General features: G+C 38.9%; 1 protein-coding gene across 2 annotated transcripts in view; it reads left to right on the top strand.

Annotated features, from left to right (window-relative positions):
* PALLD (palladin, cytoskeletal associated protein) overlaps positions 1 to 25,449 on the top strand; it is a 353,019-nt gene that overhangs the window by 318,313 nt on the left and 9,257 nt on the right. The window contains exons 11-17 of one of the 2 annotated variants that reach the window (XM_033134494.1): positions 3,803 to 3,938; positions 6,960 to 7,058; positions 7,822 to 7,872; positions 9,064 to 9,285; positions 13,537 to 13,686; positions 23,456 to 23,550; positions 25,072 to 25,204. In XM_033134494.1, coding sequence (XP_032990385.1) covers positions 3,803 to 3,938; positions 6,960 to 7,058; positions 7,822 to 7,872; positions 9,064 to 9,285; positions 13,537 to 13,686; positions 23,456 to 23,550; positions 25,072 to 25,204 — 886 coding nt within the window. The remainder of the gene's footprint in view (positions 1 to 3,802; positions 3,939 to 6,959; positions 7,059 to 7,821; positions 7,873 to 9,063; positions 9,286 to 13,536; positions 13,687 to 23,455; positions 23,551 to 25,071; positions 25,205 to 25,449) is intronic. The other variant, XM_033134495.1, reaches the window with a different exon arrangement.

The raw sequence follows: 25,449 nt of genomic DNA, 5'->3' as shown, positions 1-25,449 counted from the left end.
CATCTTTCAATTGATTGAATTCATTTCAGTGTTAATGGCTCAGAACCAAGAAAATATGTGTACCTTAAATTCTGTAAGTAAAGGAAAATACGGTGTTAAAAATAGGGGGCAATGGGGACGGCTGAAGTACATGTTCTTCTATTGTTGGTGGTCTTCATACGCTTAGGGAATTGGCTTGTTAAAAGAAATACAGAGCGATCAGGGGTTTTCTTTGGAACAAAGAGTCATTTTATTTGTGCTCTGAAATGATAAAATACCTGGCTGGCAAAAACCCAAACCCAGGTGACTGTCTCCTGTATGAAATGTCCCAGAGCTGTTGTTCTGAGGTCCCCTAAGAGTCATGTGTGCTGAGAAATGCTCCTTAAGCAACAGGACTTACTCGGTCGTAAATAGATACTAGGTGTTTACTTGTTCAAGAGAGCTTGAGGCCGTCGTTTAAAAACACAGTTCTCTGCCTCTCGTGTAGGTGATCTGTTCTGCCCTTTCACCCCTTCCTTTCTCATTTGTGCAGGGAACATAGCCCTCAGTGTCGTTTGCCCGGAGAAACACAGGGAAGCCTTCTGTCGGCAGAGGCTGCTCATCCTCCCATGGTTGTGCAACTGGTGTATGTTGTCTGGTTTATGGCAATAATGGGAACCCATACGTTCCCAATAATACCTGATGTCGCCGAGAGCTAGCTAGCTGTCGTTACTATTACCTTTTCAGGTGACTTCGGGGCCCAGCTCTTCTAGTTCTCAGATGAAGTTCTCAAAGCAGAACTTCATTTAACCAAACTTGTGTAAAAAGGGTTGCGTGGTACTGGAAATTAAGGTTGTAAATCGTAATTCCTATGGCTCTTGCTATTGGTATGTCTCAGGCTTATTGTCCAGCTCCTTAAAAGTCAAGATCAGTTTCCAGGGAGTAGGATACAACTTAAAGTTTGACTAGCCATTTTGCTATTACAAACATAGGATATGACAATATTTTATTTCTTTAACATTCCTTTCTTTAAAACCGGTGTCTTAACATCATCCTATTTGAACTTCAGGGACAAACGACTAGAAAGGAAAGACCTGGAAAAGTGATCCGAGTTTTTCCACTGTGGGTACCAGAAGACTCAACCATGAGCACTTTAAATGCATGGGGTTGATTGATGTACATAACACGTGTGGGGTCAGGCAGTTCCATGGTGGGTTAATACGGTGTCCCCAAAACAATCAGGGACCCAGGGTCTTCTTTCTAAGCTGTCGTCATTGGCAGATTGTGGGTTCCCCTCTCATTATCACAGAGTGGATGCCGCAGTTTTTGATATCACACTTTTGATAAAATGGTAACCAGTGAAAGACGAGGGGCACTTCTTCCTCTGTGTTTCTTTTTAAAGGTGGGAAATTTCTAACTAGAACACCACACACTTTCACTCCCACCCCCACTCCCCCAGTCGTATCGGCGCCTGACTAGGCTCATCGCTGTCCAGGGGATTGGGACCACTCAGACTGACTGAGATCGATCGCCCCTGAGTTCGGCGAGCGGTGGAGGTCACCTTTTCTAAGTACATTGAAGGGTGAACACCCAACAGAAGCGGGGGAAGTTCAACAAGGAAACAAAGGGGAGTGGACAGGAGGAAAGAATGGCTGTTGGGAAGACCAGGAGCAGGACCACGGAGTCCCTGGTACAGGTATCCCCCGCTTTTCCAAAGTCTACATTAGGTCACTTCGCATTTCCAAAAGACCTGCGTCAGTACCTGTTTTGGCTAACTGAAAGAAATCTGAAGAGGATTTTCACTTACGAAAATATGCAAAAAGTGAAAGCAGCGTTCAGCATTGTTTTGCACGAGCCATTGTAGAGGCAGCGGCAGCCCAGCAGTGAGAGTGGCCCCTCCAAGCTCCGTCCCCAGGAACCACGTCGCTTTGACCTGTGTCTGAGCATCTGTGCTTGATCTCTGTTTATTTTGTGCATCTGTGAGCAAGATTGGTCCTTCGGTATCAGAAAAGCCCAAGAGAGTTTGTAAGGGTGTTACTTTAGTGTCAGACTGGATGTAATTAAGTGTATTTGGTATGCACTGATAGGTTAGTTTGGGGGTATGGGAAGGCACAAAAATGTTTCCATATAAATTAAGGGTAAGTGCTGCTTTGCTTTCTGCCATTTCAGCTTTCGAAAGGTTTCACAAGAACACACTAGCTCTACTTCTGGATGAGGGGGAAAGCTGTGTCGTTGCTGAGGGTTGGGTCAGAGCTGTCAGAGGATGCTCAGATGCTGCTGCCTTTTAGTGATGGTCTCGCCTTCTTAGGGATGGGCCCTTCCCGGCCCTGCTGGGTGACATGCTGCACCTGCTGCTTCTCCCACAACAGCCGAGTGGCACCAGGCAGCCACATGTAGCTGGGACACATTTACAATAGACCTGCCTTTTTAACTCAAATATGCCTCATCATACAATATATGATAAAAATAAGGAAGTATGTACAATGTGTATGTAGAAAGAGTAATAACGTGAAAGTCTTACCTGTTTCTATCCCCTTGAAACTCCCGATGGGACCCGCCCCAGTGGCATGGGGGCTAACCGCCGCCCTGAATTTCTCAGTTAATCAATCACTCTCTTACTTCTCTTAATAGTTTGCATACATACGTGTGTCTCCCTAAGTGTGTTTCTCTAACTTTCGTATGTACGTGAAGCACCTAGAGAGCTGGGCCCTAACCCAGAGATTCAGTCAGTCTTCAGTGAGGCCAGAGCTCTGGATTTCTAAGTTCCCGGGTGACAGCGGTGCTGCTGGTGGTGCAAACACCACCCTCTGAGCCCCATTGCCCTGGCGTCGGGCACACTGCTCAGATGGGGCCTGTTTGCACGTGGAAGCACACTGTACGTGTTCTCCGTAACTTGCTTTTTTTTCAACCTGAAATTGTTCTTTTAAATTCATCTTTGGTGATACGGGTAGGTGGGGGGCATTCATGTTCTCCATGGTATAGTATTCCATGTCTTATTAATCCTGACCCACAGTCTTGTGAGGGAAAAGGAGGAGAAGTAGGAAGCAAATTACTTGGGGTACCGATAAAAGTTGATTCCACTGCACCCCTCAAGCATCCACCACCAATGCCCCCTACTCACGTGGCTCAGGGCATGGTGGCTGCCCCTGGAAAGAAAGGTTGTGCAGAGCCCTAGGCTCTGCAGCCGGTTTAGGGGGCGTGAGGTGTACCCGGCATAGCAGGACCCACAGACCCTCCAGAGTCCTCCAGTGTAAAATGCACCTTATCCTATAATATCGGCCTGCCCTAATCAAGTTAGGAGAGAAGGAAAGGTAACACACTTAATATCTGCTTAGAATGGGCTAAGCACTGTTGTTGAATACACTGATTACGAAGGATCAGAAGGATTGAATTTGTGAAAGTATGAAAGAAGTATGTTCTCTTTCAAATCCTCTCAACAGTTACATGGTTTATGTTTTCATACCTGTTTGTAACAAATGTTAAGCTTGCCCAAAGTCACAAACCTAACACAAGGCAGAGCCGGATTTGAAGCCTAGGTCTGATTACAAACCACATCATGTTTTCACTCAACATGGCTGCCTCCCTACCCTTGGCATTTGTCTAACCATTGAGGAACCCTCCCCTATGGTTCTTGAATGTCCTCTGAGAACTGGTTCAAATTAGTGTTGCCTGAACCAGCTTTCATGGTTCTTTCCATAATTAGTTGGAATAGATGTAGCATTAAAAAAAAGAAAGAGTGGGAAGAGACAGGTTGACACACGGTGCTCTTTGTTGGACTTGAATGTTTGACTTGGATTTATATGCCTGACAAGTGACTATACAGCCTTGTGCTTTTGTCCTGCAGGGGATTTCCAAAGAAAGCCAACAGGACTGCTAGAATCGCCTCTGATGAAGAGATTCAAGGCACGAAAGATGCCGTCATTCAAGACCTGGAACGTAAACTTCGCTTCAAGGAGGACCTCCTGAACAACGGCCAGCCGGTACTGAGATTTGGGGCCCGAACTGGGAATGTTAGCACCCCACATCAGAGAGCTCTTCCCTCGCTTCACTAAGGTTTAGGCTCCAAACATTTGTCCACAAAATTGATTTTATTACCCCTGAATCAGCATTCCCCTTAGTATTACGGCTTGAATATGAGGAAAAGGGGAAAAAGTGAACCAGATAACTTCTACTAGGTCTTCACTGTTTCCTCCTAGTCATGCAACCATTCTTGGAGTGAAGATAACACAATGGAGATAAAGGAAGGGGGAAGGGCTGATGTCAAGGTCTGGGTAGAACAAAGGAGCAGTGGTGATTTAATACTTAGTAAGAACAAATCCCTGGGAGGGACAGGGGTTAGGGGGCGGGGTCGGAGGGAGGGAGGAGGTGTAGTGGAAGGATTTGTACCTACCCCAAAGCAGCGAATCGGGATTCGATGACATACTGCCTAGACACAAAAAAGATCTTTACTAAAGAAACCATTGCTGACGTCTAGTTCTATTCTACTAGACGATTACTAGATACTGACTCAGTAATCTGAAAGAGTAAGGCCTGTTTCACAATCTAATCTTGTTCTTGTTTGTCAGGGCAAGACAGCTAAACTCAAGAAAAAAATCATGTTTTAAGGCTGCAGAATTATAGATATATAGATATGGTTTCAAAAGTGTGTGTGTGTGTGTGTGTGTGTGTGTGTGTATATGATGTTTTCTCCATTAGATTTAAAAGTTTCCTCGAAATCAGTTGTTTTTCTTTGCTTTTTACTGACCTTTTCTTATCACATCAGAATACTTTAAGGGGACAGGAAAAGCAAGTCTGCAAATAAATTTCCCAAGTAAAGGAAAGGAGCCTTTTGTAGCTTTATTATAGAATTAGTACCAGAAAAAATTTGCTTGGCTCTTAAGTACAGAGGAAAAGGGCCTCTATAAAGTCTCCCTCTCAGATACCTTTCTCAGAGTACAAAGCTCTCTATGCTAATTGTTTCCTAGGAATTTTAATTATCAAATGTTGATAAATAAAAAAGTGAGAACGCACCCTGTTTGATTGGAAAAGCGGGGAATAGAGGAGGGGTGTTGAATGATGATTTTAATAATTAGGACATCCTAATCCGAGTTCAGGAAGATTAAAATTCTAATGAGATTTTGTGTTAGTCATTTCACTGAGAATAGAAGATTTTCACAAAGTGAAAACATTTTCTCCCTGAAATAAGTCATTGTATATGTACATGTACATACTCTGGAAGTTTTCCCTGGCTCTGTCAACTAAACTAAAGCTTCTGAAAGATGAAAACAAGTACTTATGGGAACTTTTTCAAGCCAGGTAAAGAAAAGCATCTCACCATTTTTTATTTTTTTTTATACTTTTTTGTTAAGTACCTATTCCTATGGAGTAAGATTCTCTAAAGTAAGACTTCTATAAGCTATTGCAACATACTATATATATTACATGTATACAGTGTATATATTTATGTGATATATAAATCTTTTATATATAAATATATATTTTTTGTATGTTTATTTGTTTAGCAGTGAATGACATTCACAATAAGTTCCATAGATTTCCACCTTTCAGAGTTTAAAAGAACCAGAAAGATTTCCCTTTTTAGAGAATCGGACCTTGAAACAACTTTTTCCTAATGTTACATATTATCCTGTTACTTATTTTTGGCTTCTGTGTATAGAGCTTGTGTATACATGGAATAGTGCTTAGAAACGGAACTATGAAGTAAATTTGGCTTCTAATGGTAGCAGATGCATTCTGGTGAAGGGCTGGATTTCAAATTGTATTTTTCTGCTTATAAAGAACAGGGTGCAAATTACTCTAGTCCTCCCTTTAATGTTAATACAGTTCTCCATGAAAACATTGGGAAGGCTTTTAAGGGAGCAGGTATTTAAAACTCGCTTTGAAAACTGAACTCATTTTTTTTAAAAACAGATGTGGTAAAATTAATTTAAATAATAACATCGTGGAGTGAGACACTCCGTGCAACAAACACCTACCTCCACCTTTTCGTGTCCTCTGCTCCTTCTTTATGAAATGAAATAATTTGAACTTCAGGACTATTTGTCATTTGGCACTTGACTTGTTTCACTTCCCGGTCTCAGCTGGGACTGGAACCAGCAATTACTGGAAATTGTAAATTTACCCAACATATTTTTCTGATTAGAGAGTTTCCAATAGAATTTGTATTCTATTGGAAATGTATCTGAAATAACTTCTGTACTCTTTTTTTTTAGATTCTGCCTTACTAATTATTCTCTCTGTTCAAAATACTTGTTGTACCCCTAATGGTCCCTGAAATTTCCTCCCCAACTAGAATTCTGCGGCATTTTAGAACCAACACTCAAGAGCAGGAATCAGCCCGATAGAACAAAAATGTTGGCATTTCTTTTGTGTAAGAATGGCCTAGCAAATATGGTTTTGGCCAAATCCAAACTGTTGGTTGCTAGATGCAAAAACATTACCCCTTTGCCTGATGGGCAAGCCGTTTGCCTCTAAGTAGAATCATGAATTGTGGCTATTAGCAACGGCAAGTATCTTTCATAGTCCTTTTGCTAACTCAGCCATATGTAATCATTTTTTGTGGATTCTTATATTTGCCCACATTTGCTTATGTTACACAGCAGCCTAGGAAAATGCCCTCTGAGGTGAGACCCTCAAAGCAGAGACAATCCGGACTAAATGTTAATCATGAAGGACATGACATATATTTTGTATGTGGTTTCTGCCTTGATGCTTATTTTACTCCCCTTAAATTTGTGCTATATCAGTTGGTGGCTCTCAAAAATTAGTTACCCCATCTCCCAACACTGGATTAGGCCATTGGACCAGGACAACTGAAAGGCAGGACAACTGAAGCAAGGGAAAGAATCAGATTCCTTTTACATACAGGTATCTCAAGGTGGGGAGAGAATATTTAGATAACATCGAAACTTGCTTGATTGGTTTTGTAAATTCCTTTCCATGGGGCAGTATATAATTGTGATTTTTCTACCTCTGTATTTTTTGTGACTTCCTTCATTTAGAGGCTAACATATGAAGAAAGAATGGCTCGTCGATTACTAGGTGCTGACAGTGCAACTGTCTTTAATATTCAGGAGCCAGAAGAGGAAACAGCTAATCAGGTACTGTGTTCCTCTGGACTTAGAAAAATGACAATTACTAGGTTTTTATGGGCACCCTTCTTGGGATCAATTCTGTGGAAAGCAGAGGGCAGGTCAAAGAAAAGCATTATTTTATTTATATTTATTGAGCACGTACTTTATGCCAGACATTGTATTAAGTGATTGATAGAATTATTTCAGTTGGGGATAACATCTATTCTTTTTCTCTTCCTATTGTTCAGTTTATTCCCTTCCAAGTATCTTTCTGTTTTTCCTGTCCTATGCTTTAATGAAAAACAGTTTTGGGTGGAGAAACATATTTTCCCTGAAATTGTTTGAACTACCTAGTGAATATTTCCAGTTGTATTCTTAATATCTAGTCAGAATAAAATATCTATGTACAGAAAAGACGGTCTTTATTTTCTTTTGCTTGTATAGTTATAAATCACTAATCAGCAGAAAACCTAAAATGCTGTTTTTGTTGTGACCACCAAAAAAGGTCACTTCGTGGATTCGATGTAAGCTGTTTTTTAATTTCCATTGCTTCTGTTTGGAGTTTCCAGATACAGTTTCCATATTAAAGTAAACTTTTTAAAACGAGTTTAAAGGATCAGGTAAACTCTTGTGTTTATTGAGAAATGTTTATTGAGATATTGAGCCTTCAATATCTGAAAGTTTTTCTGTGTTAAATATAGCTACCACAAAAATCTCACAGAAAATGAGAAATCTTGCTAGATTCTTATTTCTATTATTAGTCTTCACTTCTTTTTTTCTGCCATTACAGGAAATTGGGTCTCCTCATGCTTCTGTAGGGAGTCCTCTGGATGGTCAAAAGGTCAAGCTTTTCACCTTTCTTCTCCTTCCACTCTTTCACTGTATCTATTTTCTTATGTTCTTCCTTATTAACCTGTGAATCTATCTTTACTGCCATGTATGAATTTTATAATATGAATGTATTATATGAACATAATGAATTTTATACTATGACAATGTCTATTTTTATTTAGTATCAGATGAACAAAATTACTGCAATGTGATTTTTCTTGTTATTTAGTTACAAACTTGAATTTGTCATTATATGCTCTGAACTTTAAATTGTGAAAAATTTCTTGTTATACCTTTCTAGGGAAAAAGTGCCGCTTCTTAGACTGATTAATTTCGTAGTAATTAGACAAAACAAAACAACTTGTGCATTTTTGTTTTGCAGTTTCATTCATAGTGTATTTTTTTCCTCAAGCCAACAAACTTTTTTAAAGGTTGAATAACTTCTTTAAGTGAAAACCTAGGTAAAACAATCTTTTATTTAATATTAAGTAGAAAATACTTTATCACAGGCTGCCTAGTCTTCATTGTACTTTGTAAGCCAGCACCTGTAGGACCCACCTTACTCACCATCGGGTGACGATGGGGTCTTTGCTTTTGTTTTTTAACCAACATTTTGACTGGACTGCCAATCCCATTCTTTTAGAAGAGGGTGGAAAAGAGGTCCTCAGAGCTGCAGAGCTGAGAAGGAGTCTAGAGATTATGTGGCTGAGGATTGTTTGGAGTGAAAAAGAACACGCTGCCATTTTTCCCATTGTTTGGTAAAACGCTATGTAACATTGCAGCTGCTTGCCACATGCACTGTCATTACACTTCTGGAGAAATGCACCACCCTGCACCAGCTTTTGCCCTACAGGAGGAAATCGGGGTTCTATCATGCTTCATTTTTATGAAGTTTAGGAAGAGATAGCAGTTGCTTTTTTTCTCCCCACCCTCCTTCCCATGCCCCACCAAGAGAAGAGAAAGGAATTCACCTTCTTAGTTTTGGGGGTTTTTGTTTTTTGGATGAAGACAATTTGATATATCATATATACTTACTTCCAGATGTTTTTTGTTTCATATGGAATTGAACTGGGCTCAGACTTGTTTTTGAGCTCTGTGGTAAAACTATCACTGTCTTCTGAGTTTCTGATTGGAAAGGGAACTCATGACACAAGTGCCACAGGGACTGGGATTGTTAATGTCACTTTGCTGTTTGGTGCAGGAATACAGAGTCTCCAGCTGTGAACAGAGACTCATCAGTGAAATCGAGTACAGGCTAGAAAGGTCTCCGGTGGATGAATCGGGGGACGAAGCTCAGTACGGGGACATGCCTGTGGAAAATGGAGTGGCACCGTTCTTTGAGATGAAGCTGAAACATTACAAGATATTTGAAGGAATGCCTGTAACTTTCACTTGCAGAGTCACTGGGAATCCAAAGCCAAAGGTAAGCCGAAAACATGGCTTTTTAGAAGTCATGTTTTTCTGAGGAAGAATTTAGCTTCCAAAATGCAGCATGTATGGCAGGAAGAGATACAGACCACCTTTTTCAATACTCGTGATGTAAAATGAAGTACTGTAAGTTCAGGGCCATCTTTAGGAGGCATCGGAAACCAATAAGGGTGGAGTTTGGGCTTGAAGAGTAGAGTAGAATAGACTAGAATAGGATAAGATAAATAATTAAATAGCTGACGAGCCGCTTTCCATACACCTGCATCATTGACTCGTGTGACGTCATCATTGTTACTCCCAAATTGCAAATGACTAAACTGAGCTCAGTGAGGTTAATTAACTTTCCCAAGGTCAGAGAGCTGGTGCGTGGCCAACGCTTAAACATGAATCCCGTGCTCTGTACCATACAGAAAAGTAGGCTTACCGCTGATTAGAAAAACTTCAGATCTTTAATCTACAAAATCAGTATTTACAAAGGGGGATAAGGGTGGGAATATTGTGGAGAAAGGGTAATCAGAGGACTAGCTGACAGAGGAGGCTGACCTAAGCTGGAAGCCCTCTCTCTGCAGACATACAGAAATGCTGACGAAGAGTGGCCCTAGCTTTAAAGGGAGACTAGAATAACTGCTCACTATTGCAGCAAAGCAATAACAGCATTACACTTTTCCCTAGAAATTGAGAAAAAAGAGTAAAAAAGACACCATGAGAACGTTGAAACTTCAAAGTTACACTATCACATGATACGGAGCCAAAAACTGAGAAATTAATAGCAAATTTAGTTCAGGATGATTAAAATATTTAGGTTTCTGGTAGAAGCAAGCAAAAATTGGCCCAGAGGACACTTTCACAATTTGAGGAATATCAGACTTCGACAGGTAAGAGGGAGGAAAAATGAGTTCCCAGTGAAAAGTTAGAAACGGTATGAGGAAATAAACAATGGGGAAAGTCAAAAGCACAAGATAGGAAAATCAAATCCCAGGTGTTGCAAATATTGGACAATCTTAAGGAGAATAAAAAAACTATGTTCAAAATGATTGAAACAATTTTTAAAGGAATAGAAACTTTAATGAAAGAACAGAACAGTACCAAAGACGAGGCAAACTTGTAAAATAAGCATATAGAAATAAAAAATATACTCGCTGAAATTAAAAGCTTAATTTGAGAATCAGTCAAATGGGAGGAGGAAAAGGAGTATGACAGTACCTGCAACGCCCATGTGCTGTTTTGTTTTCTCAGTAAGGTAAGTTTTACCATCACATTCTTTCCCTAAAACCAATTGCAGCCCCATAGTCAGAGAAACATAGGTCAAAGAGAAAGCCTTAAATTTTCAAACCCATATCCACCTCCTAATAAAATGAGACTTAAACTGTTTGGAAAAATCTTCATTATATTTTTGGCATAATTTGGATAATTGCTGTGGATTCACAAACATGATACCAAATACATGTATTAAAAATAAATTTGCGGGGCCAGCCCGGTGGCTCAGGTAGTTGGAGCTCTGTGCTCCTGACTCCGAAGGCTGCCAGTTCAATTCCCACATGGGCCAGTGGGCTTTCAACCACAAGGTTGCTGGTTCAACTCCTCGAGTCCCACAAGGGATGGTGGGCTCCACCCCCTGCAACTAGCAACGGCAACTGGACCTGGAGCTGAGCTGCGCCCTCTACAACTAAGATGGAAAGGACAACAACTTGACTTGGAAAAAAGTCCTGGAAGTACGCACTGTTCCCCAATAAAGTCCTGTTCCCCTTCCCCAGTTAAAAAAAAAAAAAAAAAAAAAAAAAAAAACAACAACAACTTTGCGGGTGGCCAGTTAGCTCAGTTGTTTAGAGCCCGGATCTCTTAACAAGGTTATTGGTTTGATCCCTGCGTGGGCCACTATGAGCTGCGCCCTTCACAACTAGATTGAAACTACTCGACTTGGAGCTGATGGATCCAGGAAAAACATACTTAATAAATATAAGCTAAAAAAAAAAAAAAAGAAAGAAAGAAAGAAATGTCCCTGTTCTCTTTGGGCTTACAAGAAAACTAGTGAGAGACATTAAATAAGCATAAAAATAAAATAAATAAATAAGTAAATAAGTAAATAAATAAATAAATAAGCAAGCAAGCAACTTATGAATAAAATTCAACAAGAAAGTACATCTTGAACTTCCAAAATATTCACAAAAGGATCCCATGTTATTTTTAAACCTTACTCAAGGCTTAAGGTCACTGATGAAATTCTACGATTACTGATTCCTGTTCTTAAAGAACATTATGTTCACTTGAAGATGGGCTATTGTTCTTAACATACCTGTGTTTTTTCTAGTACAAATTTAAATGTTTCACAGCTTTCAGAGAACTGACTTTTTTTTTTAGAAATTTTTATTGTTAAATTTTCTTCTTCATCCTTCCTTCCTCTTCCCCTTCCTCCCCCCTTTCCTAAGTACCATTCTTTTTCTTCCCTCCTTGGTTTATTGAAGAATTGTTTCCTCTGCATGTTATGTAAATTATATTAAGATGATTAATGTATGGAATAGCCATTATGTTTTTTTAAAATACATCCCTTTTTAGGTTGTTTTTTTTTTAATTTGTTCTGCCCTTGACATGTTTGTTCTAATTGAAACATGAGAAGATTGTGAAGAATTTCTAATTCACAGTTTCCATTGCTTGCGCCCTCCCTTTCCCTCTTCATTAGTAGTCTTGGTAAAATTTTGGAACTGTTTCTTAATTCTCACTTGAAAGTTTTATTCCGAGTATAATGGAAGTAAAACATATGATTAAAGGAAAGAAATAATTCTGAAGAACTGGCATAGTAACAATGCAAAAGCAACAAATTGTATACAAATCACAGCTTCTTTGTTCCATCAGAAATCATCCAACAACTAAGAGTGATAATTATGAAGTAACATGCTTTATATAATTTAATTTTTTAGAACTAAACGTTATTAGTCTAGTTGATTTTTAGTGTATGGAGATTAATAATACAGTTTCTGTATTTGGAGCTAATTGAGAAATAGGGGTTGGCATAGTTGCAGCAGTCAGTTCCTGATTTAGTGCTGTGTATTTCAGGTCTTTCCCTACCTTAAAAATGGACATTTCAAAAAGACTTTTCAGATTCAAAGGCTTTGACAGGGAGTTGAATTTGAATGTCAGTTGGAGTTTTAATTGGCATATTGATTTATATTAAGGAAAAAGTTCATTTTAAAATCTGAAGGCTCTAAAGTAGGTTTCTTCTGCTGGGAGTCAGTTAGGAATGCTTTTGGTTGCAAGGTTGCAAGGAACAAAACTGACAAGAAAAAATCATCGTGGCTTAAAAATGGGTGATTAATTTTCTTCCTTAATGTTAAGTCTGAAGTGGTTGGATGCAGGCATTAATTCAACATCTCAATCATATTAGGGCTGCTGGCACTGATTCATTGTGGTGGCCCTATGTTTCAACTGTGTAGTTCGTAAACTAAGTCAAACAGTATAAATCATGAAAGATCCATGGACCAGTGATTTTGTTTAAAGGTCAAGGGAGGGAGGATGGAAGACTTAAACAGAAGTGGTAGTTTGATCATTTTTTTTTTAATTTGGTTAAGATTCCTTTTTACTTTAATTACTTTTCACATTTAATTTTCTATCAAACCAAGTTAAAATATTGTTTGAAAATTATTATACATTTAAATACTGTTGTGTTTTCTTAAACATAACGGGAAGAGCTGACAAACTTTCAACGTTTGATCATATGCTCCTTGACCCAGAACGAAAGCACTAGAGTCCTACCTGCCACCAACCCATAACTGTTGCCCCCTGCTCAACACCCAGTTTTAACACAATTCAGTGCAATGATTAGAGTTTGGGGATCTGTTTTTGTTCTCTAAGATAAACTTTTTACCTTCACTTTACAAGTAATACATTTTAATTCAGTACATTTAACTCAGTACATTTGAAAATAGAAGCAAAAAGAAAAATACCTAGCATGCCACCTCAGAAATAATCAGTCAACAGTCTATTTAGATCCTCCATATAAATAATATATGAATTTAAATACCTACTTACATACGGATTTTAAAAAGTAAAAAAGAGTATATATAATTTTTAAAAACTAAAATAGAATTAAACTTGTTACCTACTTTTTCTTTCCTATTCAGGTGTTCTGTTTAACATTTTAACATGAAAACTCAGATGAGCTCTGCAGATTACACAATTCTTATGTATCAGTCCCCCAAGCAGAGTAGTACTACACACATCCTTAATTTATAATCTTTGTTTCCTTTCACAGATCTATTGGTTTAAAGATGGAAAGCAGATCTCTCCGAAGAATGATCATTATACCATTCAGAGAGATCTCGACGGGACCTGCTCTCTCCATACCACGGCCTCCACCCTAGATGATGATGGGAATTACACAATTATGGCAGCAAACCCTCAGGTAAAGAATGGTGTGATCTTGCTTCATTTCTGTGTCCAGTTGACCCTTGAGCAGCACAGATTTGAATTGCATGGGTCCACTTATACATGGGTTTTTTTCAATTAATACTGTATCCTTATGATTTTCTTAACATTTTCTTTTCTCTAGCCTGCTTTATTGTAAGAATACAGTATATAACACACATAACCTACGAAATATGTGTAAATTGACTGTGTTTGTTATCGGTAAGGCTTCTGAACTAGTAGTAGTTTTGGGGGAGTGAAAAGTTACATACAGATTTTCGGATGCGTGGGAAACAGTCAGCATTCCTGACGCCTGTGTTGTTCAAGGGTCAGCTGTATAGTCTTACAGGCATTTAATTGGACAAAGGAACTGTTTAATTAAAAGGTGGAATGACACCTAAAACTAAAAAAAGGTGGAATCAGACCTCTTTGACTTGAAACTATTTCCCCAATTTCTACATCCATCTTGGTTTTGAAGGATAGAAAAATTTTTCGTTTCATGAGTATTTATTCCATCAGGTTTTTATTCGTTTGTTTGTTTTTAAACTTTTATTTATTTTAAGTGTGTTTTTCCAGGACCCATAAGCTCCAAGTCAGGTAGTTGTTTCAATCTAGTTGTGGAGGGCGCAGCTTACAGTGGCCCATGGGGGATCAAACAGGCAACCTTGTTGTTTAGAGCCTGTGCTCTAACCAACTGAGCTAACCAGCCGCCCCCATCAGGTGTTTTTCTAGATTAATAATTCTGGTGCAGATGTGCATTCTTTCCAAAAATTTTTATTACTGAGGACTTAATATGTACACCTGTTATGTCGGTGATGCGGATGCAGTGATGGAGAGCACACGTCCTGAGACAAAATAAGCCCGTAAGCAAACTACATAAAAATAAGCATCATTTCAGATAGGAGTAAATCTACAAAGAAAAAAAGAAGAAAGTGCATATGCTGGAGTAGAAAATACAAAAAAGTGAAATATTTAAAAGAAATACATACTTAATTCAGTGGAATTTAAGTATGTGTAAGTATAGACAAATTATAATTTTGATAGCGTCCATATGTAGAAGTCCCCTCTTATCTGTAGTTTTGCTTTACGTGGTTTTAGTTACCAGTCGTCAGCTGTGGTCCAGAAATAAGGAATTCATAAATTTTAAATTGTTTTAAATTGCGTGCCACCCTGAGTAGCATGATGAAATCTTGTGCTGTCCTGCACGGGATGTGACTCATCTCTTTGTCCCGCATATACAAGCTGTACGTACAGCACAATAAGATGCTTTAGAGAGAGGCCACATTCACATAACTTTTATGACAATATAGTTATAATTGTTCTATGTTATCATTAGTTATTGTTGTTAATCTCTTACTCTGTCTAATTTATAAATTAAACTTTCTCATAGGTAAGCATATATAGGAAAACACATAGCATATGTAATGTTTGGTATTATCCACGGTTTCAGGCATCCACTGGGGGTTTTGGAATGTATCCCCCACAGATAAGGTAGAGGGGGACTTCTGTATAGCATTCAGGATTTTTTGTTTGTTTCCATCCAAATGTTTTCTCTTGTTTTCCCCGTTAGATGTAGAGTCAAAAAAGCAACTGACTACTTAGAATTTAATAGGCGGCTACCTGGGTATCATGTTCCCATTTCAAGACTACAAAGTAGTATCTTGTATCTTTTAGGTACTATGCTGGTTGCAGGGGACACAAAAATGACAAGTGATTTTGTACCTTAAGAGCTCAGTGTGTTGCAGGATAATTTTACGAACTCTGCACAAGTCGTATGAATAAAACTTTTTTTTTTAAGGAAGCTAAAACGAATGATTTTTATTATATAACTAGTGAAGATTGTCCTTAAGTCATCTTTTTAAAATCTCTGATCTACTTATATAATTCCATGTTTCATTATTTCTTTTGGAAGAAATATTAAGTGTTAGAAAATTATACATTTAATTTTAGCAACGCTTACAAACTTCTAAAAGTTTGTATAATGTTCATCCCTATCCTAATATTACATTGTTATATAAAGATACATTTCTACAATGATATTAAGATTCGGATGAAACTCAAATTAACCACCAATCAGGTCGTGATAGAGCATAGCAAACCATCACCATCAGCGAACAGTTTTCATGTTAATGCACCTTCTTGAGGGTCTATTTTTCACTCAATGACTACATGACCATCACTTTGACAAATAGTCAAAATCACAACCTTTACTAAAAAGTTACATTTTAACGCTGATTTGTGCTCATGTTTGGTGTTTTTGAGGGAACAAAAGTGGAAGTTGCTTTTTTTTTTTCTTACCGTATCTTCAGTATGTTTCCTTGACTATTATTCACAAATTTCAATTTTCTGCCTATTAAAAAAAATAGTGGAGAAGGCAACGAAATCCACAATGTTCCTTCATATTGGGTTCTTTATCCCTCTTTCCCCTGTATATGCTGGGACAGAATTAACGGTGTTCCTTAAATGCTTGCCAGTACTGGGATCCTGCTATGGATTTCGGAGCTTTTTCCCCTGGCAAATGTTTTAAACTGCTACTGAAGAAAGCAATTTTATAGAACAAAAGAAGAAAAATGTAAAAGGGTGATTATGAGTCTGCATGCAGCCTTCTTCAAATTACACTGATGTGTGTCTGCATGTGGGAAAGCCCGACTGCTCAGGGCCAGGGGCGGGGTGCAGAGGTGAAGACAGCAGGCCGGCCTCAGCGTCAGTGGCCGCGGAGCATTTCACTACCTACAAACCATGATGTAGTCACGAGACAAAAGATGGCTGCTGAAGATCCTCCTTGTCAACATAGAAAAGGAGGAAAGGACAGAAAGCAAAAGAAAGAAATTGCACAGCAAAGACCAGAATTGTAGAGCAATGTCGATACTGAAAAGTCTAGAAGGTGTAGTTCAGGGGTTAAAAGCATGAACTTGTTCAGGGGTTAAAAGCATGGGCTTCAGGTAGCTCTGAGTTGGAATTCTAGCTCTGCCACTCCCCACCTATGTGACCTTTCGCCAGGCACTTATCCGTTCTCTTCCTGTTTCCTCTTCTGTGCAACGAGAATAATATCAATTTAAATCATACATGTAAAGCACTCAGTTTACCTGGGACATCACATACTTTCAATAAATGCTAGTTGTCATCATTATTTTAAATCAAAGACACTAACAACCCCGTCTTAGAGAAGCAGCCCCACGAGATGGCAGAAGCCTGCGGGATCAGGATGTAAAGATCAGTTCCGTTTCTAGATATTCCGCTCCCACAGTGCTGTTAGCGAGTGAGCACGTCAGTTAGGATGGGATTGCTACCAAACATGTTGCTGGTGTGTGGTCTGGCGACCTCCTGGCTTCTCCTCTTTCCCAGCCCCCTGGGAAAGGAGTTAGGCAGCAGATGTGGCTGTGCCACGGCTGCCCCAGCTGCGGGCTCGTGAGCCAGCGGACTGGCCCCACCCACAGCACAGCTGACGGCTGCCGCACACACAGCTGGGAGCTGCTCTCAGCTCCAACACACCCAGGGCCAAGGGAAGGCCCAAAGGAGAGCGGTCACTGCCCTCAGCCCAGGTCCCAGTGGATTTTGCCGCTTGACCAAATCGCAGGAGAAGCCCCAGGACTAAGCCTGTCTAGTTCTTTGACTCTGCCCTTTGAAGAAAAGACAAAGAAATAAGAAGTGGGCCAGTTCACGTCAGGTAGCCATAGCCCAACACGGCTAAGAGAATCTCCCACCTGTGAGTGAGCAAACAGTAATGTGATTGCCCTCAGGGAGCAAACGATTCAAAGAACCTCAGAGGTCACAGTAACCGGAGCAGTGCCTGCTGTCTAGAATTGCAACTGTCTCTCACGGCGAGTTGATCCACCCAATATTCATTCTACAGTCTCCTTTTCTACCTAAATGGCCAAAGGCACACAGAGGAGGGAAAACTCAGGAAAAGAATCGGAGGAAATCCTAAAAGTGGGCATGTAGGCCTCAGATTGAAATTGTTGTGAGAGAATGTTTGTATTTATGGCACTTGGTAGTAGTTGCTGTTCCAAGTTCCTGAGCCTGTTGCCTGCTTGATTTTAATTTCAAGAGCAAAACTCCTTTTCTACCTTGGGGTCTTCAGTAAGTAATGGGTATGTCCAAGTATACCAGATGTAGGTTTTGTGAGTTGTCACCTAGAAATGGGATTGAACTTCATTCACTACCCATTAGAACAACAAAGTGGTATTTTAAACTAAGACAAGTGGCAGACCATTTTTCTACCTAACCTTTGGCATAAGTTATCATTTGTTGCCATGGGAATACTGTAATTGAAATGTTTAACAGTGTCATAAGCTCAACTTTATAACATCTGTTATTATACTCTAAAGTATTTTACCATTCTTGTAATTTCTGAATTAAAACATCATTTAAAAGAAGCATGACATAAGTAGGCACTGAAAAAAGATTTCCAAAGTGAAAGCTAAATTCCTCAAGATGTATTATTCCCAAAAGCATAACACGTAGTCAACAGAAAACTGAAGGTGACGCCCTACTGCCTTGATGCCCTTTGGTTTCCTTAAAATTTTTTCACATTTTAAAAGTATTTGGTTTTGAAAGGGAGACAACTATACCCTTTTTTTTTCTGGTACACTGTAGCCTACATGATGTGAAATAACCAAGGGAAAGAGGAAAAAGTTGGAGTGGAAAAATTGGTTCAGTAATGAAACACAGCAGAGCTTTCCTGAGCAGTGGAAAATCATCACACAAAGCAGCCAAGAGAGAGGCTGAGAACCAAAGAAAGAGGAAAATACTACAGTTCAGCAGAATATTTTATAGAATATTTTTCCACCTGGCTTAACCTTTGGGGAATAAGAAACACGTTAGTTATTGTTGACTGCATCCAAATTCTACTTGAGATAGAACACACAGCTCCAAGCGTATGCTAGACTGTATCGTGCTCACCGTGTGCAGCTCAGGCAATTCATAAGAGACCAGAGTAATTGCATAGTTTAGTGAAATAATGAGTGATTGTGTAGTGTTACACCAAGCATGATGCCAAAATGAGGATCACAAATACAATTTATTTTAGACTGTAATCCTGTCTTTAAGATACGACTAAATCTAAACACGAATGTTTTACTTTGTTTTGGTGTGTTGCTAAGTTCCCCTGTAGTGCACTTGGATTTTGGAATGGCTGTTTTGCAGTTTGATGTTTCCTCAAATTGCATTATGTATACAAGTGGCAAGCTTTTATAAAGATCTGTGTGCCACAAGTTAAATTTCATAAACTGGGAAATATAAATGTTATTTCCATACTATATAAATAATTGGCCTTGCATGAGGCATCAAATAATCTTTACAAGCTGGATGTTTAATACAGAATCACTTCGAGAATTCAAACTTATTCCTTGTACTATAGCTTTACACTGTGGCTTTGTTTGGAATAGAAAAGTTACGCACAGCTGAGTTAGATTTAAAAAGTTAGTTTGTTGATTGTTTTGCCTTAGCATTGTAAGGTTGCCTGGCTCATTTCAAGCTTCACTTTAAACATTATTACTTCATGTGTTAATAATAAAGCAGAAAGAAATGAGAAAGTTAACAGCAAACACGGTCGCATTCATGTGTCCCAGAGCCTGCTAATTATGATAAATTACTAGGGATAGTTGGCACATTAGTATGATTAAAATTAATTTTAATTTTGTATGATCTTCCTCACAAATAAGACGTTCAGACTTGAAAACCTGAACTTTCAATTGCACACATTTGAGGCATCTTTTCAAAAATGCTTCAATGACTTGTGGATTTTTTTTTAATGAAAATTAAATTATACAACTAAATTAAAAATTACAACTTTAATTAAAATTATACAACTCATTAGTTTGGATGCTTTTTAAATGTTCCTGGTCATTTACTGATTAGTAATATATTTAGCCAGTAACACTATATTATCAAACTAATAATCCTGCCTCCCAAAGACCGTACCTTTCCCCTTTATGTTCAGAAGTGAGGGATGATGTAGGAGTAAAAAGGTGACGAATGGCAACATACTCCTTTTTCTTAAATTTGGGAAGTTAAGGAAATATCTGCAGCAGTATCTGTGTATGTGGTGCTAAGCAGTAGAAGTGAAAATCTTGCAAACACTGCAGAAATGTGTAATCTTTGCCGAGTAGTATGCCAACCTGTTGACCCTATTTTTTTGAAGAGAGGAGAGGAGACCGGGCTACCACTAAGCATAGTAGGGTATCCTTTATCTGATACCTCAAATCAGCCGTCACTTGGTACCTCGAATATACCTGTGCACTCCACACCTTTCAAGCACTAGCGTGAGTTTAAAAGGTTGATTTACTTTCCATATATTCTGCCTTCTTTGCTAAGAGTATTTTGTTTTCCTTTGGAGTCAATTACATCTTAATACAAAAAAAAAAGAAAAACGGGAAGGGGGGAGAAAGAAAGAAAACTCCATTACATGTGGGGGAAAAAACTGTTCACTGAAACACTTCTAAGGGATACTTCTTATTCATCTAATTGTTATAATTCTACCCATACTAAGTGCTATAATAATTTAACAGTTCAAGCATTTACTGTGTAGAAAAAGCACAATATCAAATATTTTACACCTATTAACTCATTTAATCCTCACAAGAACCCATGCGGGATTAACTATATGGTGGTATTTTACTGATAAGGAAACTTACTGAGGTGGTTAAGTTACCTGCCTGAAGTCACTCACCTGTAAAGGACAGAACTGGTTTACAAACCCAGACTGACACCAGAGCTAGGGAGTGTCATACGAAGGTGTCTGGGGTTCCCCCCAGCATTGAGAGCACTGAGAGAGCAAGGGGGGCGTTGGTTAAAAGAGGTATTTGAAAGAGTCAAAAAAGGAGGTAAGAGCATCCCTCAAGCAAAATATATCCACTTGGAAAATTTTATTGCCGTCAGCCAAGCTGCTGGGGCCGCTAAAAATCACCTCGATGCATGTCCATGCATCCATAAAATCTCAGACCCATAGTATCGTAACATGATACCAGCAGTGGTGAATTTCATAATGATCTGTGACATCAAGTAGAGAAGTCCCTCGTATCTGCAATTTCACTTTCTGCAATTTTAGTTACCTGTGGTCAACTGTGGCCCAAAAATATTAAATGGAAAATTCTAGAAGTAAACAATTCCTAAGTTTTAAATTGTGCACTGGTAGAAGGATGAAACCTCATGCTGCCTGCTTTGTCCCGCCTGAGACATGACTCATCCCTTTGTCCAGTATATTCACACAGTACAGTCAGATATTTTGAGAGAACACATTCATGAAACTGTAATTGCAGTATAATTCTTTGTTTTTGTTATAGTTATTGTTGTTCATCTCTTACTTTATCATAGGTATGTATGTTTGGTACTATCCGAGGTTTCAGACATCCACTGGGGCTCTTGGAACCTATCTCTCGCAGATACGGTGGGGGCTGCTGTACAATTTGATATTTCTAAGATCATCTTAGGTTTCATCATTTAATATTTACAAGCTTCTCGTGAGAAGAAAGTTTTTACCAAATTAAAAACAAAGGATTGAACAAATTCAGTGATTTGCCCAAAGTTTTAGGAAAAGTGAAAACTCAAATCCAGGTTAGAGGAATTTTGTGTTGTTTTTTTTTTTTTTTAAGCAACCAGTATCTGCTTCCCCATATTCAAGGTTAAAGGTTTAATGTAACATGTCTTTTTCTAACCACATAAGTGATTAGTTAATATTAATTTCCCTTGTGGATCCTCTGGGTTTTATGCCACAAGGAAAAATCTACCCAAATTAAAATTATTAGTGGAAGCAGCAAAGCAAATAGTAAGGAAGCCATATCCCATATATCAGTATAGTTGAAGGTATTTGTGTAAAACAAATCATACAGTCTTGTCCTCAAGCTCAAAAAGAATCATGAGTGTTACGTGTTCATGTGTTCAGGTATCTGCTAGGATGCATCTGTTGGGTAATTTATAATGGTGTCTTCTAAGGAAATCACATCTAGGTTTTCTAAAGCAGGTACAGATTTGGAAGGGTTAGATGACATTAATTTTCAGATTTCAAGTTAGCTTAAGGGAATCACAAGTGTTTGCCAAGCAGAGTTCAGCATAACAGCCTTTGTATCATGCGGACTGAACTTCAGATACAATTAATCTAAGTCAGAAGTAATTCCCCATCATAATGTCATACTTCACGTCTCCTTGGAAATTTTCAGGAAAGGCCGTATTTTAAGAGCGACCTCAATAGCAAATATTGTGAATGCTAGGGGAATTTGCGTATCTAATGGTACAGGACGACTTGAGGGTGTTTCCTGATGACCACATCTTTCTATCTGGTAATTCCTAATTCTTCTGTCTGTATTACACCCCCGTGTGTCTTTGCCTTTTCTGGGTGGTTCCGGCCCTCAGAAGTGCAGGCTTGGAGAGGATCTGGAGAGTCGCACTGAGGGAGTCCCAGCCCCTCACTGAATCCTGCTGTGGGGTTTTCCCCTCCGTGTCCCCACAGTGTGTCCTCTCCTCACCCCAGCCCCCTCTCAGTTGGAACTCAGAAAGCAGTGCTTCAAAATGACAGAACACCTCTTGCTTCTGTCACCTGTCTCGATGGGCAACTTGGAATGAAAATGGGAGTGAGTGGTAAATTTCATTTTGACTGTTAAGTGCACATGAGGGCCGCTTTTCAACCTTGAGCTAGACTTCCCTGAGTCTAATCAATACATTTGCTTCTCAGTTTTCCTTTCTTACTGTGGTTCCCTTTTGGCCATTGTCAGAATTTATAAATACATCGGCGAGTTCTCCTGGGAGATGAGAGGAGAAAGTGAAGGAGAAAATCACCTATTTTTGCTACTCTGCTTATAATAGGGGGGGAAATGAGGAGAAGGGAGAAGACAGAAAGGAACAATGAGTGATTTATTCATGTCGTCGGGGCCGGCCATTACTTTTGTCTATCCATATGACAGCATGTATCATATTTTCAACTGGCAAATTTAAGAGAGAAAATACAGCTTTTCATTAGATAGGCCTTTAGATCAGGGGTGTCCAAACTTTTTTCAACGGTTTTCACCAAGGGCCATGTGCGGTAAAATACACAAACAGCCGGGCCACTCACTCGAGGTGAAGTACGTATTGCCTCACCTGGTTTATTTAAGTAAACTAAATATATTTTTGGAATTTGCTGCAGGCCAATTAACAATGGATTGTGGGCCGCAGTTGGCCCACGGGCCGCAGTTTGGACACCCCTGCTTTAGATGATCAACATATTTTAGGTACTTAACTGCTTCTGGTTTTGAAATCTCAAATATGTTGATCAGAACACGGTGTCCTGTACTCGTGATTCTCTCCTTATCGTCCCTGTACGTACTTCTCTAATGCTCATTTTATCTGCTGCATCTCTTCTAATATGGGGTGTTTGGAAGAGATACCACTAACGTTTCATAAATACGTTTACTGAAAAGTAAACCAACAGAAAACTGAAGTCGTCTAGTTTGAGTTCAGACTTAGCTACACTCAGTAGCTATGTGACCATGACAATGGAATCACAAGCCCATCGCATCCTGACACTGTATTTCACAACTCAACTTCACATGTTTGGGAGTCCTTACTAGCAGATTACAATGAATTCCCTGAGGATTGTCACTTTGAATGCCATCCTAGATAAAACAGTAAAGCTTATTTAACTCAAGGAAAGTACATTTCTGTGAGGGGTTGGTGTCATTACTAACATGGCACACTGATTTGTTCATAATGTCTCACGGAGCACAGAAGAAACAGTGCTTAGCAGTTAGCGGTGCTGCATAGCAAATGATGTCTTTTCCTGTTGTCTCTGACAGGGCCGTGTCAGTTGTACTGGTCGGCTAATGGTACAGGCTGTCAACCAAAGAGGTCGCAGTCCCCGCTCTCCCTCCGGCCATCCTCATGGCAGAAGGTATTTCAGATGTTCCTTCCCATAGGTTTACTATGATTTCGTTTATCCAACATTATTAGAATTATAGGATGACCGTAAAAGTGAACACACGAGTCTGAAGACAGAATGTGAATTCGATCTTAAACGGTATCCAGTGTATGGCTCCTGGATCACTATGGTCCGTTGCTATTCAGAAAGCGGAAGGGAGCAAACACTAATATGTGCTAAGCCAGCTCAGGTAATTCTGTCGCTAGTTTGTTAAAAAGGGCCCAATTTATATAGGAAGACATCAAGACTCCGCAACTTGAAATGGCAGCCGTCTTAATGAAAATGCTAGTCGGTGGTACACAAATCATTCAAACCCAAACTCCTCTAACCAAGAGCTGTATTATAAACTATGGCCGCTACATTTCTTAAAATCAGCTTGTCTGCTAATGTTCATTTTACAGTTACTTAGTTCACAACCGTTTATTTTAGACCCTAATCTTTTAGGTACGATATTTTAAATGCTCAGCAAGTATCTGCTAACAATAGAGTGTGCTTTGCATCCCTAGGATCCCTGAGCTTATTGCACAGGGATGCTGGTGCAATCAGCAGGATGCTAAGCCGGTGGCTGTGAACGTAACATTTAGTAGCATGTCCACTGCCTTATATTCTGTTCCTTTGTTTTTCCTGTGGTCTTCAATATAGCTAAGCTTTTCCAGGTGTCAGTGTCTCCCATATAAGCAGTCTGTTCAAAAATCCGATCTGTACCTAGAGAAGAATAACCTATATAAAAACTGATAATTATTAGCCTCTTTAACTAATCTTTCATTTTTTTGTTCCATCTTATTTTTTCTAGTTAAGTGTTTTTAAACTTATCTTGTGATTACTGACCATTTGTATTCAACATGTTGCTCTTACGTCTTCCCTGCAATTACTTTAAGTTGTATCACTCTTGAAGGTGCCGCTGGAAACATCTTTAAAAGCAAGAAAGACACAAAGTCTGGGAGATGTGCACAGTTTTATTTTAAACCAAAAAAGGGGGGAAAAAGTGTATTTAGGTACATGGATAACCGATAAAAAAGAAAACCTGCCTAAAAATGTAGTTTGTTTTTTATAACATGCTAAGAACTTCTGATTTCCTGTAAGGTTAAATTCACAGTAGAAAGTTCATAGTTAATGTTGAAAAAGATTTGGTAATGAATAAATGAGCAACAGCTGCTGCTATTTCTCATACAGCTTTAAAAATATTTAGGAAAAAATAGGTTAGTATCGATTGCCCCATTTTTTCCTATTTCCCCTTTTATGATTTATAGTGGCTTTAAGAATTAGGAGAGCAGAACTGTTTAAGATCTGCAAATAGACTATGTATAATAAACTTCCAAATGAAACAAGATTTTGCCTTGCTGACTTTTTAAAGTGTAAATCTTAGGGGTAGAAATCAGGTAAGAATATTATATTATTACCCCATATATTACAAAAAATCCATGACTAAGAGCCTGGACATAACGCTATCTATGTAGTGTCTATCCTTCCATCTATTATCTGTCTTGTTCTAAGGCCCCGTTCTAGATCAAGGGACAGCGGAGATGAAAATGAACCAATTCAAGAGCGGTTCTTCAGGCCTCACTTCTTGCAGGCTCCTGGAGATCTGACTGTTCAAGAAGGAAAACTCTGCAGAATGGACTGCAAAGTAAGAGTTTGTTATTGCCTATAAATCTGTCTTACCCCTTTGCCATTTCTCTTTAGTTCCTTTTGGAAATTATGTAAAGTATACACGTTTAAAATGTTTTCCAGCTTAAGTGAAATATATGGGATGGTTGCACACTGTTTTAAATCACCCTTTTCCTTTACTCTTAAATGTTTATTAAATATATTCGTTACTTAGAATCCTATACCATACTCCAGAAAGTCGCTGGGAGGTTTTATCCCTTTAAG

This window comes from Rhinolophus ferrumequinum, chromosome 18 (genome assembly GCF_004115265.2).
Source record: "Rhinolophus ferrumequinum isolate MPI-CBG mRhiFer1 chromosome 18, mRhiFer1_v1.p, whole genome shotgun sequence".
In the NCBI taxonomy this organism is placed as follows: domain Eukaryota; kingdom Metazoa; phylum Chordata; class Mammalia; order Chiroptera; family Rhinolophidae; genus Rhinolophus; species Rhinolophus ferrumequinum.
The sequence above is the reverse complement of the archived record's forward strand: the minus strand, read 5'-3'. Positions and strand labels throughout refer to the sequence as shown.